Below are 14,268 nucleotides of genomic sequence, written 5' to 3' on the forward strand. Positions count from 1 at the left end.
AAGGCCAACTATGCTTTACTTCACAATTAATAATAGACTAATACCTGAAAATAGGCACACCTGCTGCCAGATTGCCTGGAAAGGGTTTAAGTTGGTGAGCTGCGAGCCCCTTTCTGGTGCGAGGCCCAATTTGGGGAAATTGGTCAAATGTGCCAAAAGATCAGGTATCCTTTCCTCGTGCCTGCCATCCACAAGGTCAGCGATTGTCAATTAAAATCAGATGTTTTCAATTCAATGTGGAATGTTAGTACATGTATAACCCATTAAAGTCAACGTTTTGTATACTCCTTAATGGGTTCATTATTATTTTGTTGATTTAAACCGTTTAGGAAGTCTACTTACTCATAACTTGATTTCGCCTTTCGTTTTATGGATTTTTTTGTCTCAATCTGGTTAAAACACAGATCCTATTTCGTTTCGTTTTTATAGTTTAAAATTTCGTTTTACTTGTCTTTACTATACTTGGATCTGGAAGAGTTGTTATTTAACTCGTGTTCTGAATGGTGTCAGGAATAAGCCAATGAAACGGTCTGTTACGGCGAGCTTTAGGCGTGTTTTTCACGAAACTGCAATGCTGATTGGTTAATCAAATGTCTGACGTCATTGGGTCATAAGTCGGTCTTTTGACCCCTGACGTGACCTATCGCTATAACTTGTCAGATCTTCATGAAGTGTAGGCCATCGAAAGTATAAAAAAACGAAACGAAATATAGATCTGTTTTTTAATCAGATTGTTTTTGTCTTTGACTGCCCCTTAGGAATTATTACATAAAGAATATGTATTAAAGGATCAAATATGATCTGATGAGACAAAATGCCAAATTCCCAAATGAACAATTATTGTCATATAAAGTTCATCATGAACACTTTCTGGCAATATCTGTATCTTTGATAGAGTTTGTCATTTTTATCAAGCCATGTACACGGGAAGTAGAGCAGAGAATGTTATTTGACAGAAAATTTGATAAGAATTCCCTAAAGATCCCCTTGTTATCTCACGGTATCGGCATGGAAAACAAAGTCAATTACTGCTAATGAATTGCTAAACGATTAAATGGACAATACTTGATTTAAAATATACAGAAGGAAGTAGATAGCTTGGTACCGGAAGGGCAGACCAATTTCTCCATATGAAAAAAAAGTTGATAAATAACTCTCGATATTTTGTGAAATTAAATGAAATGAAATGGGGAATAACGTCCGGGCGTATGAATACGGGCACAGATCATGCACTGTGCTAAGAAAAGTTTGCCAGGACAGCGGCGCTATACACGACCTACTCTTGTTTCGAAATCCATGTGTCAAGGTTTCTTTTACGTGCACACCAACGTGTACATGGGGCCTCGTTTTTTCGTACCACCAGGACGACTAGACGTTCCGCCTTGCCCCCCCCCCCCCCCACACACACACACCGTCCTGCAACAATGACAAAGGGAAACCACAGCGAAATCGAACCTGAGAACTCCTCGCAGTACTCACTCAACGACCGTTATTGCGTCGACCGGTGTGTAAATCTTTACGACATAATAGTCTAAACGACTACGTCGATGTTGCAAACATATATAATTCACTAACTTTTACCTATAAAGAATTCTTATTACCTTGAGTTATCAGCGATTAAGAACTTTTGAGATAATTATGTATTGTATATAAAAAGACAACTATTGTAATATTGTACGTAAATTATTTTAATGTTTTACCTTACGTCAATGAAAACAAAACAAAAAATATGTAAAATCGTTCATTTTAGTATGCCTCTTTATAACATTATTAATATGTTTATCAACACTGATGTTGGCTGCGCTGTATATATAACATGTATTATGTGAATAAATGCTTTTACAAAAGAAAAAAAGAAAATAAAACGGAAAATTTCAGGGTCCATACTTTGAATTGGGAGAAGTCAACAGATAAATACGACTTTCAATTTTTTATTTACCGACTGACGTCAATCCACATTTAAATACGACTCTAAATGTTAAATTTATGTTTTGCGTACTTACAGAAGAGCTGTTTATTTATTTATTTTATCATATAAATGATTAAGATGGATCGTATATACAATAAATCATTTAGAGAACACATTGTATCTATTTGCCAACAAAGGACTGATTATATAATGAACAGTGGTAAGTACGAACAAATCGTTTATTATATATGACATTGGTATTTAGTAGATAGCAAACTAGACACGCCTTCAATTACATCCTGAAAACTTAAGTTGTAATTCGATCCTGACGATTATAATAAAAAATCATTTTAGCTCATATTACCTATAAAGGCCCATATCATGTTCCCTCTACTGATATAAAACTATACAGAATTTTGATAAAAAAAACGAATTTGTCAAATTTCAAATCCACCATGAGAAAACGCACTAACTATTCGTTGTATTTTTTTAAGCGAACTGTCTTAAGGTCAGATTTAACCCTTGCTCCACGGTCGAAAGTAATTTTCTGTTTCCACGGTGGCGATATCACAAGCAAGTCAGAACTAACCTGCTTATGTTTTCAATTTTGGCTTGGCATGCGTTCTACTTCTAGGACCAGATTTACGTAATGAACTACGATTGTTTGCTAACTGGGTCATATTTCAACGAATTGTGACCGGTGTCTCGGTATGCCGATTTCTTGAAAGAATAAATCGGGTCAGAGCCCATACATTTTGATTTCTTACTCAATTTCAGAATTGATCTTTGAATCGGAAATTGTAAGGTAGCACAACTCTTTATGTGGTCTGTAAGACAATTCTGCTATTGTCTGGTTAGTCGTTCATAATGATAATCGCCGAGATCGTCATTTATACACTTTATGTTAAAATATCTCTGTTTAATCCCCATTGATTAGTTACACTGTAATGCATTGGTGTTAACCCGGCTATTAAACAGTCTTAATTTGGGACATGAACCACCAGTCCAACAATGCTTGTATCGGATTAGGTATAATCAAAGGAAACACTGCGAGGAGTTCTTCTATAACATGCACTTGTGCGTCTGTAACACCCAGCCGCACGTTCATGGTATGGGGCGATAATTTGCGATGGCAAGACGCGTCAGATCATATATTCAAATGACCGGTAATATGAAATGTTTTACTACGATTAGTCAGGTCAATATATTATGGAAAATACCCCCTCACCACCCCCCCCCAAAAAAAATTTTCTACAATAGGTTTCTCAACTGATTCTGGTAGGGTTTAGTGTACTTTATAGCATAAAGATGGCGTCAAAGATGGCCACCGAAACGTCTTAAAATGATTATAACTAAGTAACTATCAACCCAAATATGATGATCTTAGTGTCTTTCCCTGGGTTTTTTGGGGCAAAGAACACATTAAGATCATTAAAAATGATGTTGGCCTATTATGTCAAAAATGGCCGCCAACACCTCCAAATGACCGCAAGTCCATAACTATTGACTCAAATTTGATGATTTTGATGTCTATCCCCAGGTTTTGGGGGACAAGGGGCACATTAAGAGAACTTTAGATATCACTGAGCTGTTAAATCATTATAAAATTGTATTCATGACCTTCAGCTGTCCACTATCATAGAATAAGTTTCAGCGCGTTCAGTTTCGAGTGCCGTCCTCCTCAGTATCGACCTCTTGAGTGTTGTTTGAATTGTCACAGATTTGCTGATCGTGCTCCTTCATTGCTCCAGAACAGACAATGAGATCACCTGCTTCCGTTCAAACAAGCAGTCAAAAGTACACAAAGTGTATAACATTAACCTGTTCTAAGAAACTTTAGGAGACGATGCGTGCAACGAGTTGCTCTTTGTATATGTCTACCCAGGCTGTGATTCAAATTCAAGGATTTTAGGCATCGGAAAAAAGTCCGCCTTCCGGAAATTACATTAGTGAAATCTGATCCTGTCATGAAGTCCTGTGCTAGTGCATTCACCCTTCAAAACAAATCTCAAGAGGACATATCAGATCTTGGCAAAAACCCGATGGTTGATCCCTTTGGTGGCAAATCGAATGATACGATATCATCACTGTGCCATAATATTATTTTCACCAAGAAAGTGGCAACTGCTGAAGCATTTGTCATTCCTTAAAGGCTCAATACCACTCTTGTTGTAACTGAATAATATTTCAATTAATTGATGATACAAATTTCATCTTAAAACACTTTATTTAAAAATTTTGAAAAATTCAACATAATGGTTTGAAACGTCTAACGTAAACCTTTTCAAATGAAACTTCGATTTAAAAATATTTTCGAACCCTCTGGACAAGTACTTAGATAGAGATATTATTATTATTTATTTTCTGGAGCTTTCATGCCAGCAAAAGTGTTATTGTCCCTTTAACGGCTTCCCCCAACATCACCGTAACAAGATTTCATAGCCAACGTGTGTACTTTCAAATCATGGTATGGACGGGGGTGGCAAATGAAATGAACCCAACTGAATAGGGATGGACGCTGGACAATGATCAGTAAATTTCAATTATGACCCAAAACAATGCTGCGCTTGGCGAACTCTTGAAAATTATTCATTGCAACTGTTCACGGGGGGGGGGGGGGGAGGGGGTGTGCAAGGCCTCTCGATGCAGTTGCAGACGCTATGGACTCCTCTACACTGCTGTATATGGCCCTTGTCAAACTGAAAACTGTGACAATTTAAACAACACTCAATAGGTCGATACTGAGGAGGAGGATGACATAACTGAACGCTCTGAAACTTATTCTATGGACAAGGGTGTTTGTGCATTAGGTGATAGTGGATAGCTGAAGGTCACGAATTCAATTTTGTAATGATTGAGCAGCTCAGTGACATCCAAAGTTGTCTTAACATGTTCCTTGTCCCCAAAAACCTGGGGATAGACATCAAGATCGTCAAATTTGAGTCAATAGTTATGGACTTGCGGTCATTTGGAGGTGTTGGCGGCCATTTTTGACATAAGAGGACAACATCATTTTTAATGATCTTAATGAATTCTTTGCCCCCCAAAACCTAGGAATTGACCCCAAGATCATCAAAATTTGAGTTGATAGTTACATACTTATGATCATTAAGACGTTTCGGTGGCCATCTTTGACGCCATCTTTTCCGGGGTCCTGCTTTGGTAAACTTTTAATACTAAACCCTGCCAGAATCAATTGAGAAACCTTTTGTATCAATGTTTTGGGGGCTAAACTGTATTTTGACCTGACTAGATATAGAGACATGCGGTATAGAGAAACTTTATATCTCTATGGGGTAAACTAAGGCTGATATGTCGGTCACACTCGCATTAATCGAATTTGCATGTCAATATGGATGATATTTGGCAGAATTATAAAATTATTTTAAACAATATTAGAGTTGATTTTGGATCTTGTTAATATTGGGGCCCATGGCTGTAACCCAGTCATCAGCCCCCTTAATCGGGCCCTGGTAATAGCATATCCACCCACATCCACACAGCATATACCAAATACACCTAACAACAACCAACCAAAATACTACTGTTTGGTGGTCGAAATGTTGAATGTCACATGTGTCCATGATTCTGGTACTGTTCAATATGGTTGTTTCGTGTTTATTGTTTAGCTAAACGGTAGGTTATTGAGGGGTTTTTTTATCGTCGCACATTGATACGAAAAAAACCCCACCTACATCATTTTGTTTTCTGATTCTGGGGAAACGAGGTTGGAAAATCCCGAGGAATTTTCTCTGTCTGCTGCAGGATCGAACGGAGAACGTCCGGGTTATTGAGCCTGTACCATACTCCTCGTGCTACCATGGCTTTCGTTATATAAAAACACAAAATACATCTAGTTTTCGTAATTAAGAGAATTGGAAGATGCGTAATTGAACAGTATGGCCTACTGTGGCGATTCATTTTAATACTTGGCGCCATACCAATAGAGTTATTCTAGAATTCATATGTGCTGTGGTAGGAGGACAATAGATGTATAAAAATTTTGGAGTAAATCGAGGGAAGGGGTGGAGTCTAGTAGTGATGGCGGGTATCACAAAAGTGCAGTGTAAGAATTATATCAGAATACGAGAATTCATTTAATTAGCATTTTGACGGCTGGCTCGGATCAATTTTAGCCCATTTAACATAGTTTAACGTTATGCGTGTACTAATTCTAAAACTCTCCGAACGGATCTCTTCTAGGTTTTGATTACATCAATTGTTTTAATCTTTAAAGAAAAGGAAATTATATTTTATTGTAATTTGAATATTAATTCACTAACAAAATTCAACTACAAGAGGATTGCGATATATATATGTTCTCTATTATAAATTAGTGTGGAGATGGGGGGATCGAGAGGTTTAAAGTGTGCACGAGGTCTGTCATTGAGTCAAGCGGCGTGGTTTCGATCCCAAGCTTGTGCATGACAAGGAGTGGAGCCGTATGATCAACCTGCATCGATAGAAATAGAAGTTAACATTTGTTTTTCTCAAGATAACCGAAGTTTTGTGACGACGAAACCTTAAACGCCATTCCATTCTACCCTTAAATGCAATTAATTATGCATATTTTATCGCTTCAAGTCCCATATCCCCTTTTGAAACGTTAAAATTGTACGAATGGCCACACTTAAAGATACATAGTACTTATCGGGTGGTTATTTCCAACAAAAGTATGGCAAATTTGGTATATATTATTATGGAAAGTATAGACGCCCAATCTTACTAGAAAAATACTGGATTACCCGAAAAAAAAAACCCACAGAACAAGCACTGTTGTCTGTGAGCTTATATGTGCTATCTTGACCGAGGGAGCGTTGTTATTTCTTAATCAAATGGTTAGGCGGTGTTGGGAACATTGAGGGTTGTCAACGTTCAAACGGCAGAAATAGAAGTTGACATAAAATAATTAAGAATCTACTTAGACCTCAATATGTATGGTAAATGGACATTAAGTAATGAAAAGTACTTCTAAAAATGGACCCTACCTCAAAAAAAGTTAGATGACGAACATGGCGTCTAACAACAGTTTATTTATAGCTTGCAGTATCTCCCAGCGAATACAGAGGGATTTGAAGCAAATTCTTGATATATTAATTAGTTTGAATATGATTTTAGTCCAAATATGTCATCAAATCTTTAATGTTAGTTTCATATCAATCTATACAACAAAGGAAGAAAAAAACGAAATTCGCAGCCCCCCTCACCCTTGGTAAAGGTATATTAGTGCCTTTTTAGATGCATTGTCTGATGGACCTTGCAGGACTATCTTCACTGCAATCTAACGTGTTTCTGTTTCTCCTGGAATAATGCTCGATAGTTGCTTTTAAGTGAATCTTATGTAGTGTCTGATGAAATACACGGGCGTACATGTGGGGAAGTGGAGGGGGGCAAGGTGAGGCTTGGTGTAAGCTCTGAGACAGTATTTCTGCTCATTGAGGTGCATACGTGTTTATATAGGATTAGAGTAGAGTGATCCCAAAACGATGGCAATGGTTCGCACGTTTGTTTGTTCGGCGTTATTTCAATGAATGTAGGAAAGACAAAATGTGGTTAGGTCTAAATATTAAGGCCAGCTGCAGTTTTAGTCAAAGGTCACGAGATGTAAACATGGGTAACCCTAACCCTAGACCTAGAACTAACTCACAATCTCGTGAACAATCACGTGTCCCAACCCTATTTCCATCTCTCGTGGACCAGATATTTCACGCATGCATTTGTTTGCTGAGAAGCATGTAATAGTGTTCTTGTAAAACGTGACACTGGGAATGGGCATTTTTAATTTTACTAAGTAACCGTACCGTCGACATTCATTCGGATGGGACGTAAAACTGAGGCCCCGACCCGAGTACACATTGGCGTACACGTAAACGAACCAATGACGGCCAAAAATCCCTCATAGCACACTATTTGGCGTAACCTCGTCTTAATTAGACCAGTTGGTGCAGAAAGGTAGGGCATTAAAGCCCATTTCTTTTCATTTCTGTTTCGTCGATAGATTTAATTAGGTAACCGTATGCTTTGATTTATTTCCAATATTTCAACCGTAGAAAAATGACATTTGTTTGATAAACAATAAATGAGCGACCGTAGGCGGCATGTAGTATTTATTTTTCTCGTCTAACCTGCCTATGGTCAAATACTGAATTCTAAAACGGATCAATTGTAACATTATTATAATATTACAACGTTGTGTGATGATAAAAGACAATTCATATTTTTGTTACATATCCTCTAAATTTTAATACATATATTGTATATTCACAACAAATATTAAAGCATTACATAAATTAATAATATCTAATATTGGACCAAACAATGACGTATATATACACAACAAATATATATAATATATTTACATTATTATTATTATTATTATTATTAAATAAATATAATAGTTTTGATACTGATTTCTGTTGCTACATTAGATGAGTGTGAGTATAATTAGATCACGCCAATTTGAATTCACATTCAGAGGCGTGTACAGAAATTTGAGCAGCGGGGAATCCAAGGTCGTGTGGGAATTACGCGGGAATTTGGTAAATTCAGAAGCTTTGAAACAATATTTCTGCTCATTTAGGTGCATACATGTATATGATTACAGTGGAGTGGGGTCAAAACGGCGTTATTTCCATGAATGAATTAGAGAAAATATTCTCTCCGACCGCAGGACGTGGGAGTGAGGGGTGTGTGGACCCCCTAGAGCGCCAACTGGACACGCGCTTCACATTCTAAATTCTTCTTGCTATTTCTTCAAAAAAAAAAAAGAAAGGAATTTAAAACCATAAAGTACTTAATTGCTTTTCTCAAAAGATTTTAGTTCCAAATGTTTGTTTAGATCTTTTAAACAAAACAAACTTCACTAGACTTGAATCACTATTTATTTATCAATACCTCCAAGAACTAAAAGATAGGTTGCCAGGCAACGAAACATACGCCCACATCAGCTAAGTCAACAAGGGTAATAACCCATTATGTAATTATCAGAAATCATTAAAATTTGTTTCGATTGTTTGTCTCATGACGTTAAGCAAGATTTTTCAAAGTGATCAAGGGCCATAACTCTGGTGGTAATTATCGGAAATCGTTGAAAATGACTAGGGTTCTCGTGGCCTTAAGCACTGGGTATAAATTTAAAGACAATCGGATATTGACTTTAGGATCTAGAGCGTCCACAAGAAATTGTGGACGCTGAACTGACGGATGGAGGCGACGACAATATATGACCATTTTTCTATGTGGGCGTATAAAAATGAATAGTTTTGGGCCTGTCATAAAATTATCTAATGTTTCCACCATATTGAATTCCTGTTCGCATTAGTCTCGCTAAACCACAATACACAACCTCTGGTAAATAAGACATATATAAATAAATATAAATACGTTTATGTCCAAATCTACAGAGATTATGTAACTTCTCTGACGTCGACCAATGCAAAAATGTATACAATCCTAGAGTTTAGGCAATGGCAGGTGCAGTGAGTTATTCCAGATTCGCTTTGATTGGTTAAAGATATTAATATACTACTTTTAGAATCAGGCTGTAACTAGCCTACTATGTACTTGGTAATGCATCTTAACCACGATGTAAATAAAAAAAATATATCGTCAAATCCATAGTTGACGAGTTAAAGATATCTGAATATCAGATAATTTTCTTTTTAAATCTGCGGCTACAATCGTAATGATAAGAAATGTTATTTTTTTTATTTATTTGTCACTGCATGGCTTCATAAACATCCTAATCTTATCGTTTTAGCCATCTGATTAAAATACAAATCGAAATTTCGTTTCGTTTCTTTACTCTTTGCTTGGATTCACCCTTTTTTGATTGGGTTTCTGTGGGAGATCACGTAAGGGGTGAACTTTGACGCAATGGCGTAGACTATTAGTATTTAATTCCTGTTTTGTTCTCAAGTGCCCAATAGATGACTCGAAGCCCTCGAGGGTTTTCTCCGGGTCTTCTGGATTCCTTCCACTGCTAAAGACCTCTACGTGCAAGCAAGTCAATAATTGAAATAAAAGTGTACCATGTATTAGTCACGAAATGACCTTTGTGTTAAGTGGACGCTAATAAACCCGATTTCTCTCCAACTCTCATTATGGCGTTGACAACAAATGGCAATGATATTAATGAGCCTAGAATATACAGAAGTTTCGGCATGCGTAGAAGAAGTAGGAAATTTCGTCCAAGTATCCAAAAAAATGACCTTTCAATACATACTTTGATTAATTACCTCAAACAAAAAAGCTCTTAATGTGACATATTAAATTATGATTAATGTCCCTGGAGGTAAGTACCATAATAAACATTCGTCGCGGTTGTGAAAGGAGATCTAATTATCTATCTTAGTAATGCAGCAAGCAGAAGTCTTTGAATTAAACTCAACAGATATCATAAAATCTATATGGTGTTACAATTTCCACATTTTGTTTTAATAAATACACTACTTAACGTCATCGCCGCCATCTTGGAAATGTGACGTCATATCAAAAATGGAAGTTCGTCAATCCATACGCAATTGTCCAAGGAACAAACATACCAAGGTTAATGTCAATCGCCGTGAGCTATTTTCGAAAAGTGTTGCCCCCAACAACAATAACAACAACAAAAATAACAACAAATGAGTAGGGACCGGGACCAAAAACAATCTGATCATATCACATTCATAAAAGTCTTTATCATTTCTCAACAAAAACAAACTACACCATTTCCCTATGATATCATAGGTCTCCATAACATGTCTATTAGCACATTCGTGTCTTCAAAATGGTTCCAAAAATCAAGTTTTGGTGGGAAGCTATTCTGAATGCCCGAACAATATATTAATTAATTTCAACTTTCTGTTTTACAAATCACAACAAAATGTCAATGTCCGAGGAGACTGGACAACTGTTCTCAGCACATTGATTGAGACTGAAAAATTGTTCTCAGCACATTGATTAAGACTAGACAACTGTTCTCAACACATTGATTGAGACTGGACAATGGTGGTGGTTGTGGAGCTTGCTCGACGAACAGTGCTGTTAAAGTTATGCATTGTAGATGAGGGTTCGAGACTGGTATAACGAGTCTTGGGTATACAACACAGCAGATATCGGTTATAGTATTTTCTGAACTGACTGCTGAGAAAATAGAGTGCGAATGGATTGACACAAGAATTGATGAAAGTTAAACAGAATCCAAGAATTTTGAAGATATGCCAGAATTGGTTGTAAGAGGCAGAGTCATAAAAGAACCATAACAAATAAATATGGCGTGGCAACCAGCAGACACCGAAAATTAGCACAAAAGACATGACAACTTTGGCTACTTTCTTCCTCGCGGCAATTTGCCTCTGGTGGTTCAAGGCTCCCTTTCCTTCGCAGGGCATGGTTTCGCCACTCTTGATTAGAATTCGGGCCATCATAAGATAGAATACGGCAATGATGAGTATCGGAATAGCGAAATATATCAGAAACCGCACTAAAGCATGATATTTTGGATATGTGTCTATCATAGAAATAGGGTAGGCCAAACAGGCATGTTTATACGTACCGTTTAAATTGAGAGTGACAACGTTAGTTAAAACACCATCAGGGATAGCGATCACAGCCGAAAAACACCAGATGGATACAGCTAAAGCCAGCGTTTTCGCCATAGTTTTTCCTGTATGTTTGGACATAGGATCTACAATCGCCAAATACCGATCAACACTCAATGCAGTTAAGGTGAACACTGATACTCCTAAGGATAAAGTCTGCATGAACTCGTTGAATCGACAAACTAGATCACCATATGGCCATCCTATAAACGTAAATATAGTCGCAGAGAACGGAACTGATACCAGAATCAGTAGTAAATCACCTATAGATAAACTAACTATTAACACATTCGGTACGTTTCTCATAACTTTGTTAAACAGAACCGTATAAATCAACGTTCCGTTTCCAATAATCCCAACCAAAAATATCATTCCGAACACGATCGGGACCGCAATAGCTTCCGGTTCTGTAGAGATGACGAACGGATTTAAGACATTTCCCTCTGTCAAGTTGTCTTCCATGATAACGTCGTTGGTTGAATTTGCGGCTTGAACGGCCATCGTCGCGTTTGTTACTGTTTTGTCTAATATTAGCCCCGCGGCAGGTAGAGTTGATGGATAAGTAGTCATACTGCTCACTTCAATGCAATTGTTTCGAACTTAATAAATCCACTATTATGTATACAATATACTGTCAAATATAAGCTCTTTAATATATATGTATTGTTTTAGACTGTATTCTTTTCATTTTTCTCCACTAAATATAACAGTACACCCTGTCAAAAGTTACTGTTCCTACTCAGGATCAAGTCTTCTAAATAATAGTTCTTTCGCACTACGTTTTTACAGTATTTACATACGTGTCTGTTATTAGACGGAAGGGATGGGTTATTATGCAATCTTTATTCTCAGTCGATTAATGGAGTAGCTTAGTATAAGAGAGATGATCTGAAAAACATAAAAGTAAGAAACAAAATTACCCACCACAGATACAAGTCAAATTTAATTGCATGTAATTTTACTAAATTAAAAACACTTTGTATCTGGTTTCAAAACATCCATTATTAAAATAAAAATAAATCTAAACTTATTGAGAAATAAGATTTCCTTGCTTTTTTCTAAACCTTTTGAAATCAATTAATATCTTCTAAGCTAATTGGCGAACAAATTTGCGCTGGCTCTGACATCTAAGAACTAATTACTTAGATAACATATCCTAAAGGTTCTTCGATACCCCTTTAAATTCAATTCTGTCTCATTAGCTGTGAGGCAGATAAAATTGTCACCTTTAATCAAAGACAAATTACCGATAATTTCAGTCTTTGCGTCTGAATCAAAGACCCAATCAATCTTAACAGACTTCAATAAGATGTTTTTTTCTTAGGGAGCAGATTTTTTTATTTTTTTAGCCCTTCACACAGTAACCAGCTGCCTTTCAATGTATCATTACTCGTGTGGTCAGGTGCGTTTTGTTGTTTTTTCACATGAACATGTGACTGGATTAATAATGATCTCCCTAAACGATTCAACGCCATACCCGCCACAGCAGCCGGATTTGCGACGATAATTGCTTGTTAGGCGGTCGGTTAGAAACACTGTATGCATTGTTACGACGATCAGTGAGAAAATATCAAGTAATTGCCGAACTTCAGTCAGCTGAATTCATCCCACCGCAAATAGTTCATTTGACAATACATAAATTACACATAAAAACTATGATTAAGTGGAATAGAACACTTATCGATTACAGTTTCATATACAACACATATATCTAGGTAAATTACACATAAAAACTATGATTAAGTGGAATAGAACACTTATCGATTACAGTTTCATATACAACACATGTATCTAGGTACATTTCTAAGTTAAATAAATTAATCATATTTTTGACGAGTTTCTCCGTTCATCTGGACTACTATATTATTTTAAATCAAAGAAGATACTTGCGAACAAGCTATATGACTTTTACTCAATACATATAGCTTATGTAATCAATAAAAAAGGAGTCCTACCATATCTTAAGTGTTTTACACCAAGAGTAGTGTGCACTTGGAGTCGATCTTTATCCGTTCGATATTATGATGAATGACAAATCCAACATTGAAAACCTTTGAAATAACGGGCTAAGTAAGTTATCGGTTCCGTGTTAACTGTTTTCTTGTTATCGAGACAGAATTAGTCAGATAGAAGACTCCTTGGAATAACGGTTATCTCAGGCAGGTTTATTTCAGCATAATGACGGCAAAACCTGCTTCACAGTTATAATGGAATATAAGTTTTAGATAACAGTTGCAAACTTGAGTACAAATATATTATGTTTGAACTGTCCTAAATGTACTGAAAAGGGTAAAATATTGGTGGTATTTCTAAACTGTAAGTCCAAATTATTCAATATCCATCAGAGATCTTCCAATAACATAATATAAAATTTATCACATATGCTTCTGTTGTTGGATAGTAAGCCGAAGTATATAGTTTATAACGGGTAATATACACGTGCTATAGTAACTGGAGTTATTCTTTGGTAAAGACACATAAAAAGGAACTTATTATATAGTCTGAGATAACTAGATGGCAACTGTCAAATTACGGTGATGTTGTGATTTGTCGAGAAACCGAAACGAAATATGCAAGACCCACCCACTTCCTATAGTTAGGCTATTAAGGGGAAGGGTTGGGTGTATATTGACAAGAGAATATCTTATCACGCGAACAGCTTCGGTTGGCTGCAATGGCTTTTGTGGAAACAATTACCTTCGAGCACGTGTGGTAAGATTCTATAATAAACTCTAGTTAATATGCCAGGGTTTGTCTCCCAGTCTCATTATATAT

The 14,268-nt window shown here is 36.6% G+C and overlaps 1 protein-coding gene across 1 annotated transcript; it reads right to left on the reverse strand.

Moving 5' to 3' along the window:
• Positions 1-8,010: 8,010 nt before the first annotated feature.
• LOC126810605 (neuropeptide CCHamide-1 receptor) lies at positions 8,011-13,944 on the reverse strand. The gene is made up of 2 exons (XM_050535769.2): positions 13,449-13,944; positions 8,011-12,381 (listed from the first exon to the last, which is right to left on the reverse strand). The coding sequence occupies exon 2, from the start codon at positions 12,061-12,063 to the stop codon at positions 10,873-10,875; it is 1,191 nt and encodes a 396-aa protein (XP_050391726.1). The 5' UTR covers positions 12,064-12,381; positions 13,449-13,944; the 3' UTR covers positions 8,011-10,872.
• Between the last annotated feature and the right edge of the window lie 324 nt (positions 13,945-14,268).

Source organism: Patella vulgata, chromosome 2 (assembly GCF_932274485.2).
Source record: "Patella vulgata chromosome 2, xgPatVulg1.2, whole genome shotgun sequence".
In the NCBI taxonomy this organism is placed as follows: Eukaryota; Metazoa; Mollusca; class Gastropoda; family Patellidae; genus Patella; species Patella vulgata.

Coding starts and splice junctions, on each gene's coding strand:
- LOC126810605 (XM_050535769.2), bottom strand. CDS start 12,063: ATGACTACTTATCCATCAACTCTACCTGCCGCGGGGCTAATATTAGAC.